Source organism: Charadrius vociferus, unplaced genomic scaffold, assembly GCF_000708025.1.
Source record: "Charadrius vociferus isolate BGI_N301 unplaced genomic scaffold, ASM70802v2 scaffold134, whole genome shotgun sequence".
Taxonomy (NCBI): domain Eukaryota; kingdom Metazoa; phylum Chordata; class Aves; order Charadriiformes; family Charadriidae; genus Charadrius; species Charadrius vociferus.
Window position 1 is genome coordinate 7,860,904 of NW_009648333.1, and position 10,502 is coordinate 7,871,405.

Sequence of the window (10,502 nt, forward strand, 5' to 3'; positions counted from 1 at the left end):
ATGTCGCTGGATTGCAGAGCTTTACAGTCTTGCAAGTAGCTCTTCTCCAGAAAATTCTTGAAAATATCTGTGCAAGTGCATAGACCTTGGTGCATGTGGAAAAAAAAATACTGTTAAATAGTAAGCTAATCTATTAAGGAAGAAGATCTAGTGTAATGTATGTTCTAAATATTGGTCTGTAGGTAGTGTTGCAGACCAATACTTAGTTGTGAACCAAGTGTTGCAATGCCTTGGCAAAGTAAATGTTTTATCAGATAAACGTCAGTATATAAAGAAATCACTGATGTAATGTCTTAAATTAAGTCAGTAAGTGGAGAAAAATAAGTTGAGATTGTTGTCAGATCAGTGAGCAGCACAATTTCTCCTACTGTATTTCCATTGCTTGTGATCATATATGAGGTCTAAAAGTTTCAATCTAGTATTTTTTGCTTTAATCTTAATATTCAATATAGCATTCTGAAGCATATTAACTTATTCCAGCATTTTCAAATTTATTCTTACAAGGCTTTTCAAAACTAAGCTAAATACAAAGGTTTGAGGTTATGCCTTTTTTTAGGCTTTAGGCTCTTATATTGACCATCTCTTGGATGCTAACAATTTCTTCTTTAACAGCATTGCAGAAATTCAGAAAGATGTGGAATATCGACTGCCGTTCACTGTAAACAACTTGACAATTAATATTAACATGTAAGTAGAGTGAGATATCTCTATGCACATCTGGAAAATTAAAATTGTTCTCAAAAAAAAAAGTAGTAATAGAACATAAATGGCTCCCATCTCATAACTAATTTCAGGGACTATAATCTGGATTTGCATTAGTAGTTGTAGTGATATGAATGAAGCTAGTTCTGTACAAGATGCAGATGCTCAGCTGAAAGCAAAACTATTTTGCTATGCTCAGCTCCTGAGATACCTGTGTGGTTTTAGTTGCAGGTATGTAGGAGAAAATGCTTGAGAGTTTCTGATGATTTTGAATACCCTCCAACTGAAAATAAACTTAATTAGCAATTTACTAATCTGCTGTAACTCCTAACTCTTACCCCAGTTAAGCTTCTGGATCATAGCTTAAGTGATTTGTTGTAACATTTCCTGTGAATTTACTTTGGGGGGTGCTTTTGCTCTCGCAAATATTGATCGTATCATATTCACAAGTTTTTTTATTACTTTAGCCTGATAACTTGCCTGATATTCTTACAGGTTACACAGCATTGTCTTTGTAGTAATAACATTTGTATTAAAAAATATTGTCATTACGCTGCAGCTTTTTCTTTCTTCGTGGACAGAGTTGCTTCATTGTTATCCTACCATTTTGCCCAGTAAATGGTCTCTTCAGTTCCATGGAAGTCTGGTATTCTAATCTGTCTGATTTCTAGTTTTATAACTGAGTAATCCTTTTGTTTGCTTCATTCACTTTATTTCTCCATAACTCTTATTGTAGAAAAGTAAGTTTATGTAATTAATAGTACTTTTTCTTTGCATAAGAAGCCTTCTTATGCAAACTTTATCATGGGATGTAGCTGTAGTAATGATTATTCTTGTATTTGCAGCTTGCTTCCACCTCAGTTTCCTCAGGAAAAACCAGTCATCAGTGTTTTCCCACCTGTGAGACATCATTTAATGGACAAGCAGGGAGTATATGTGACCAGTCCGTTAATCAGTAATGTATGTATAATTCGTAGCTTCACATACATGTACTGTCAATAGCAATTTTAATACGTCACACTACATTATTGCTAATTCTTCTGGTAAAAAAGACTAGTACAGATCCTAATCCCTCTCAAACTGTATTTTGAGGGGTCTGAAAACAAAAATTCAGTAGTGTTCCATATACTACTATTTATTCTTTTACTGTTACCATTACCTAGTTGAGTGTTCCATATAGCTAAAACTATTTTAAGTTATGATGGCTAAGAAAATTCCTATTGCTTTTCTTGTTAATGTCAATAGCACAGTTCTTGTTTCTCTACAGTGTATTCCAAAGGAGAAGGGTACTTTAAGACTGTTTTGTAACATAGTTCTTTTCTACCCTAATCCTATTAGAAAGATGTCAAGGTTTTAGCTCTAATATTAATGTGGTGGGGTTTGGTTTTTTTTCCCCCCCCTCTTCTCTGCCAACAAGGATGTGGTAGTTTGTTGAGGTCAGGGGGAGGTTAACGACTTTTTCAGAATGCAATTAATGCCTTTTGTCTCAAATCTTGATCCCCCCTTACCCCCCCTTCTGTTTTCTCATATGTAACTTGGTAACTAAGGTGGGGTTTTTTTGGTTGTTCATCAGAAATATTGTACTTGATTGATTCTCCATTGATAATGGAATACACAAAAGACTTTTGGTTTCTGTTCAGTTCTGGGTGGCTTTATCCCTTTATTTGGAGCTTATGTATACACAGTTTACTTTAGCTGTTATGTCTCTGAAATAGGATCCAGCACTGCTGTGTCGGTATAAATAAACGGTCAAGTTCAGCACATTTTGGAACTGTTGGATTCCAGGCATAATTTTTCTTCTGCATTGGGTTTTTTGTTTTTACCAGTTTACAATGCACTCAGATCTTGGAAAAATTATTCAAAGTTTACTGGACGAGTTTTGGAAGAATCCTCCAGTTCTGGCTCCTAGCTCAACGTCATTTCCATAGTAAGTATCTATAAACATGATGAATGGAACTATGTGTATTAACTTACATTTTTTTAAAAGAGATGAAACCAAATATTAGGAGGGCAGGAGCAAGAATAACGTAGTGGATGTATCGGGAGACATAGATTCCCTGCCTTTACACAATTTCATGTGCAAGGATGTGATTGTTTTGTGAAGAAACACCAGATTTCATTGGAGTTACTGTGTCAACATGCTGATGTAACCTCATGTGCTTCTGTTTTCTTGAAAAAGAATATGTTTACATTTTCAGATGAAATTTTGAATTTGCTGTAGGTCATGATCTGAGCAGTTGCGTTTCTTCCTATTCTGTTCATAATCTCCCAGGCTCAGACGCAGCTTCTGTTTTATAACTGTGCAACAGAAATTGTGCAATTTAAATAATTTTATTAAATATGCAAACGTGGTCTGAGACATTACAGCTTTATCAGTACAACTGTGGTTCTCATGGCTGACAATGATACTGGGTTTAGATGCAGCTGCAGTTGTGAATTTAAAAATAATCATTCATGTTATTTAGAAGTCATTACATGTGTGTTGCCCAAGCTGTTAAATGCTATACTGTAAATAAAAACTAATGTACAACACAAATGTATTTCTCAGGAATTTTAGACAGAAGCAATTTTAGTTTACGCTCTCATAAGTTTTTGAGAAATGGTTTGCTCATAATTAAGAGTGGGAGTGTGTATTTGGCTGCTTTACAAGCATATAGTTTAATGGAGTTGTATATTATGTTGCAGTATAAAACATAGAGTAGACTCCTACGTTGGAAGTAACTGAGAACAGAAAATGCAACGTTTATGGTGATGTAAAAATTCAATCTTAGGTCTTGTATGTGGTCTAGTAATTATAACTCCAATGATAAGAAATTGGCTGTAAGCAGTTGGTTGCTGATAGTTGTGGGTTTTTGTTTGTTTGTTTGTTTTTAGCCTTTTCAACAAACCAGCTGGAATGCCTCCATATGCTCCTCAGGGGTTTCCATTTCTTCCTCCATACCCACCTCAAGAACCAAATAGAACTATGGCAGCTGTGCCCGTTGCTGAATCAGTTCCTTCAAGCTACACTACAGACAAGCCTGCTGCTCCCTCTTATGGCTTGATTGCTGATCTCCCACTACCTGTTCCAACAGCAGAAGCAGTGCTTCAGGTCTGTGCACTGAGTTTTGCTGCTTAAGCTATCAGACGCTGGGTATAAATTTCCTCAAGAGCACACAGGGCATTGCTGCAAAACTCAAGGGAGCAGTCTGAGTGACTGCACTTCGTTGTTTTGCTGGTGCAAGGAAATTGAAGCTGTCATTCTGACTCTGATGAAAAGTTTTTTAGAACAAACTTGAAGTCAGAGCAACAAGTTTGTCTTTCTGACTTTCAGTGAAACTAGTGTTATGCTAAATATCTTAGAACATACTTTTTTTTCTGGAGCTGCACTCCCCCATAGTGCAGCTGTGACTGTTTCTCCAGCCATAGAAAATGAGATCCTTGTCTCTCTATATGGGATTTCCTGCCCAGAACCTATCAGGTGAGAACGACATGCAATCTCATGCCTTTACATGTAGAGTATTTATTTCTGGTTTTCATGCTTAAAATAGTTTCTCTTCACGGATCTTGTGTGCATGTACTCACAAACTCCCTCTCACTGATGCACTCTGGAAGGACTTTTTTTCAATGTCCTCCAAAACCTTTGTATCTAAATGTTTAGTCTTTCATCAAATCTTGTCTTTAGAAACAAAAGCTTTCTTAATGCTGGACGACACTTTTCTGGCTTTGCAGAATTTAAGATTTCTACATTCTATGCATTCTATGAAGACAGGCTTTTTTTTTCCTTGTCTAAAAACTTTCCCGAGGGTTTATAACTTTAAAAACCACATGAAAGATATCAAAATGTCAATCTCTTTCTCTTTTCTCGCTTCCCTGAGTTATGCTCCTCCTGTGTGTTTCCCTGGGTCATCCAACTGTTGTCAAATGGAGGACATAGCAAGACAGAATTATTTTTCCTCCAAAATTGACTAATCTTTTATGACATGCTACCCCAAACATCCCCAAGTACTTTGTTGCCATGGTTGAGTTGAGACATCTTCTGTTCAGAGACTAGTGCTACTGCTTCTTACTGCTTTTCCTGCTTTTCTTGTTGCTGGCAATTACTCAGCTCCAGTTTTGGATTAATCAGGTTAAATCAAGAAATTGCTCTTCAAAAATCTGCTAAGCATTTCTAAACTTCCGTTTAGGTTGGTCAGAATGGATTTACTTACAAGATGCCTGATCTTCCTGATACATTTCCAGAACTCTCAGAACTAAGGTAAATTTTCAGAAGGTAGCAAAACTTTCCATAGTCATTAAAAGGCAATTGCTGCTGGTCTGTACCTGATTTTTGTCAGAAGTTTGTGTGCATCACCGAAAGGTTTTTGTAGAAATTATAAATAGGAGAACTACCACTTACCAAAATTGGTAGAATCAGAAAGTAAGCCAGCCTTGTATTCAATGTACTGCTTGTTTAGGGTTTTCTCAGCAGTAACAATACTTTAGGATTCAACACCAGGAAAAAGAGCATTTATTTTTACTTTTCCTAACTATCAGTGTTCTGCTGTCTTCTGGGGCCTTACCAGGGACTTAATTTCTGCTGATACAATAAGTGTAACTTCTGAAGGAGGTAAGGGGACAGGGAAATGGACTTGAGACTGGTTCATGATTTACATTCTCTTAAATTTTAAAGGACTGCAGCACAGGGTAAGCATTGGACTACTTTGTGAGCAGCTGAGCATGTGCAAGGGGGTTGAGTGAGATAAATCCAGGTGGTAAATGTGCCAACTGTCACACTGCAAATCACTTCCAGATCTAAATCATACACATATTACATAAATATTTTCATCAAAAGCATATCTTGTCACAATTAAAAAAGAATGTATTAGTTATGGTTCCCAGCAATTTGCTCAGATCTAGTGAGACAGCCTAGATCAGTTATCCAGGATTGCCAGGAAGTGCAGCCTGTGGAGAGGGACCCATGCTGGAGCAGGGGAGATGTGTGAGGAGGAAGGAGCAGCAGAGAGAAACTGTTCTGGACTGACTTCCAACACCTGGAATTCCCCCCCTCTCCCCGCACTGCTTGGAGCAGGGGGAGGCAGAGGAGTTGGGAATAAAAGAGTGAAGTTGAGCCTTGGGAAAAAGGGGTTGAGGTGTTTTAGCTTTTTTCTTTCTTTCTCACCATCCAACTCTTACTGTAATTGGCCATAAATTAAATTAAGTTTTCCCCAGTAGAGTGTGTTTTGCCTGTGATCGTAATTGGTAAGTGATCTCCCTGTCTTTACCTTGTCCCACAAGCTTTTCCCCTATATCCTGTTGAGGAGGGGGACTGGGAGAGCAGCTGGGTGGGTGTCTGGTAGCTGGCCAAGGTCAACGGACTATAGTAGCATTAAAAAACGCTTTTTAGGAAGTAAGGCTTGAAATGAGAGATACTTTTTAACACACTGCTTTTTAAGCTCACTGCTGCAGACAGTAGAGCTCACAATCCAGGAGAAAGGTGAAAAATAAGCTGTGGTCAAGTGTTGCGTATCTGTAACATCCCAATAAATGCCTCAAACTTTTGACTTTTGGCAGAAATGAGTAACATTACATGCAGTGTTTGCTGTTAGCTTTATATCTGCTTTCTTTCTCTTTGAATATAGTATATCACAGCTGACTGATATGAACGAGCAAGAGGAAGTGTTACTGGAACAGTTTGTGACTCTACCACAACTGAAGCAAGTCATTTCTGATAGAGATGAGTTAGTGAAAAGCATTGAAGAGCTGGCAAGTAAGATGTCAAAATGTTAGCATCTCTGGCTGTGTTCTGTGAACGGAATCCTTTAAAAAAAAGTAGTAATAGTGCCTTTATTTTACAGAAAAAAACTTGTTGCTGGAGCCTAGTCTGGAGGCAAAAAGACAGACGGTGTTAGATAAAGTAAGTGAACAATAAAATCTGTTTCAGAAATATGAGTTGTAATACTTTGTTTTTATCAGGGGTAAAACGTTCTTTTTCTTCTTCCTTCCAGTATGAACAACTCACACAGATGAAAGCAGCCTTTGAGAAAAAGATGCAAAGACAGCATGAACTTAGTGAGGTATAATCTCTATATTATATTATCCTTGAAGAATACGTCAATAAAACTGAAGTTTTGATTTGTATCTTTATCCATAAAGAATATTCTTCTGGTTAAACTCTAATTTTATATGAAATAGATTCACGTCAACTATGAAATAAAATGGAATGAAGTACCAAACAGTTTGAAAGCAAAACAGTGTTGTGATTGCACTACTGGTTTTTTTGGGTTGGGTTTTTTTTAATGCTACAATAGAAGCAAAGTTGGAAGAAGGGATTAGGATGAGCATTAGAGCTGTTCTTAAGTTCACTGCTGAGTCAAACCCGTTTTAAGAATAGAATGATTTTTAAAGAAGGCTTATTTAATTAATGGTACCCATTTAATATAACAAGCTTGTAAAACTGTACAGATGAAAATGATGAAAACCATTGCTTTAGAAATTAAATTCTGTGATTCCCTGGATATGCCTACTTTCTTACTTTAAACAACATGTTATATATGCTGTCAAACTTTGCACGTTTTAAAGCGCAAATAAGGTAAAGTCATTACTTCAGAAAGCAATTTGGGGAAGGAGAATAATTTCTTAGTATGTTTACTAGGATGTGCATTAGAAGATGTAGCTTCTCATAAACCAAGTTTTGCACTGAAATCTTCATTATTTGCAACACTTGTCACCTGAGAGTACAACAGTCCATCAAAATAGCATGCATAGTACCTGAATTTCAAAATGCCCCAAAAGTAACAAAAACCAAAATAACAAACAAGAAGTTACTTGACAGCAAACGGAATGATTTCATAGGCGATATAAATGAATTAAATGTTTCCTCACTTGGAAGTCAGAATAGTCTGACGCCTAATGCCACCTTTCTGTGTGATGTTGGTTGGGTTTAAAGTGGGCGGAGGTAGTTGCCATTGAGAAACTTTGTATTTCTGTAAGAAACCGCTTAGGAGCAGGACGTAATACCCCACTGCTGTATTACCTTTTCTTTTTTCTAAGTTAGATTTGCTGATGCAATTTAATGATGGTTAGGAGGCTGAGAGTTGGGGAGTTGCAGCTGGATTTTTGTGCTGATTTTTCACACGTGCTCTATCTTCATGTATTGATGGTCACTGTCACTACCTGATATTTCTTGCTACTGCTCCTTCAAGTTCCAGACAAATCTTTTTAGTTGTACTGTGGGTGAATTTTAGTCATCTTTTATTAGAGCAAACTCTCTTTATTTTACACAAGATTAATTTAACAGGAAATTTCTGATTACATTACAGTTTTACAGTAAAGTAAAAATAAGTAAAATATTTTTCATGGGGTAGATGAAGGGTAGTCCAAGCATCTGAAATCTGTAAAGATCTTGATTTTGCAGTTCTGGTTCTGTACAGACTCCTACTGAAGACATGAATCATTTTCTGATTAACTGCCCCAACTACTTAGAGGAAAGATAATGAAATTATACGCAATAAACCGAAGTAAGGTTTGAGGTTTGTAAGAACAGAACAAAAGAATGAGTATACTGGTTTAGATTAGCAGCCCATCTACTACTTGAGGAGGTGCTTTTTCCTTTCATGTCTTCATCTCCACAGTCATTTCAAGGGTATTTAAAAGCTGAACAGTAAGTGCTTTTTTACCTTTTTATACTTCTCAGGTTCACTACTGAGTTTCAAAAGTGGACCCTGTTTATTGAAGACACTTAAAGTGCTAGTTCTACTCAGAAATCATGCACTCGAGAACCTGTCAGATTTCAAAGTTGGATGCTTTCTACAGTGTAGGGTAAAAGTTGAAAAGCTTTGTACGTTTGTGAGAATGATTGTGAATCAAGACCTAAACTAACAACAGTTTTCTCACATTGAATCCTTTCTAGTTTAACAAGCTATGCTGTTTCTTGGAGATGAAACTTCATCTGGTGACTTAGGCTTTTATGTAATAATAATGCTCTATTCACGTATTTCGTAGTAGTCATTTATCTTTCTTCTTGAAAATGTAGGTTTTGATGTACAGTTTAATATTATATAGGAGTTTTTATTTTCTTAGAGTTGCAGTCCAAGTGCTCTGCAAGCCAGACTTAAAGTAGCTGCTCATGAAGCTGAAGAGGAATCTGACACTATCGCAGAAGACTTCTTGGAAGGCAAAACAGAAATAGATGACTTTCTTAGTAGTTTCATGGAAAAGAGAACGGTATGTAATATATACAGTCATTCTAATCTGAGAGATATACCACACATAGTGAACAAATTTAAGACTTTAAGCAGTTCTGTGATACAGAACAGCGCTTTAGTAAGCTCCAGCAGAAGATAAACATATCCATAAGTGGCTTCAGTCTAGAATATAATCTGCATTCTGAAGACACATATTTTTAAGGCAGGAGTGCAAAGGTCTCCTGCATTAGGCTCTCTACTCATGTGGTGGTGCAGATATTTTTGTGTCACTTTCTTCTGTATCCTGTAGAGATATAGGGAAGATAGACTACATGGACAATTTTAAATTTAGTAAATTGACATGGAATGACATCTTATGTTAAGCAACCTTAATGTTTAATTTATTAAACTTCTTAAACTAATTATTCTGTTGATGGCTATCACCAAATAAGTAACTGAGGTTGAAAAAACACTGTTCTTGCTCATGCTGTGACAAGAGCAGCTTACTGGGTGGTGTGTGTATCTTCAAAAATGTCTAATAAATGCATTTCATAACATAGGAAACAGTTGTCTTATAACCAAAAGAAGCAAGGTGGTTCACAGGGCTGTCCTTTTTTAAAGAGCCTGCAGAATAGGCAGAGAGAAACTGTAGTATGCGTTATAAAAAATTCCTTTCAGAATTCACTCTTCCTATGTCTTGTTTCGTAGCTCTGCCATTGTAGACGAGCCAAAGAGGAAAAACTTCAACAGGCAATAGCAATGCACAGCCAATTTCATGCTCCGCTATAGGTAAACTGCTGCTTTAATGTTTGTGGTGAACTTTTTTTTTTTTTAAACAATTTACCTCGTTGTCACACACTTACAGATTGCTAATTGTAAATGGATTTGTTACAATACTTAGTGTTCTAATAATGCTTTCTGTGGAAATCAAGTATGTATTGCATCTCTGTTGTTAGATGTATTTAAAACATAGCTTCCGGAGGAGTTAAAATATCTAATTATGGAAATTTGTCTTTACAGACTTCCTGCAAACTACACCTGCCAAGAGAACGAGTGAAAAACCCAATAAAGCACATTTTTTAATAACTATTATTTGCAAATAAGCATTTCATCTTATATGGCTGTATTTATAGAAGAGATTGTATACAGAGTTGGGGTGGTTTTTGTACAAATTAGAATGTCTCTTTATATTCTCATTGTACTCAAGAATCCTTCTATTGCAATCTTTGCACTAATTTCTTGTATTTATTGTTGATAGTTCTTATTATATTTAAGTTTCTGCTGCTATACTCCATTCTTCAGAGATTAAATACCTAAACATGTAATTTTGACTAGCTTTTTACATTTTTTATAAAAACATGATTCATATATTTTGTATTTTGAACTTATAAACGGAGATTTGGCTTGATCTGTGGAAGAGTTTGAGATAAGTGGTGACAGGACATTGAAAACTGAAGTAGTTCATAATTGGGGATTGTCAGTGGATTCACAAGCTGTCTCTTCTCGAAGCCAAAATGTTTTAGAACAAGTTTTTTACTTTTAAGTGATAATACAAAACTAAGTACAGCCTGTATTGTGTTTTGGATAAGTAGATTTTGGATTAAGCAAAGGATGTGTTGGAACAAAAAATGATCTCTGCGTAGATTTGGTATGTTG

At 36.2% G+C, this 10,502-nt stretch overlaps 1 protein-coding gene across 1 annotated transcript; it reads left to right on the forward strand.

Annotated features, from left to right (window-relative positions):
• On the forward strand, positions 1-10,171 carry VPS37A (vacuolar protein sorting 37 homolog A (S. cerevisiae)). The gene is made up of 12 exons (XM_009884993.1): positions 1-35; positions 613-687; positions 1,548-1,662; positions 2,529-2,629; positions 3,577-3,793; positions 4,869-4,939; positions 6,303-6,430; positions 6,519-6,577; positions 6,669-6,737; positions 8,743-8,886; positions 9,555-9,635; positions 9,867-10,171. The coding sequence occupies exons 1-11, from the start codon at positions 1-3 to the stop codon at positions 9,633-9,635; spliced, it is 1,095 nt and encodes a 364-aa protein (XP_009883295.1). The 3' UTR covers positions 9,867-10,171.
• Positions 10,172-10,502: the final 331 nt, after the last annotated feature.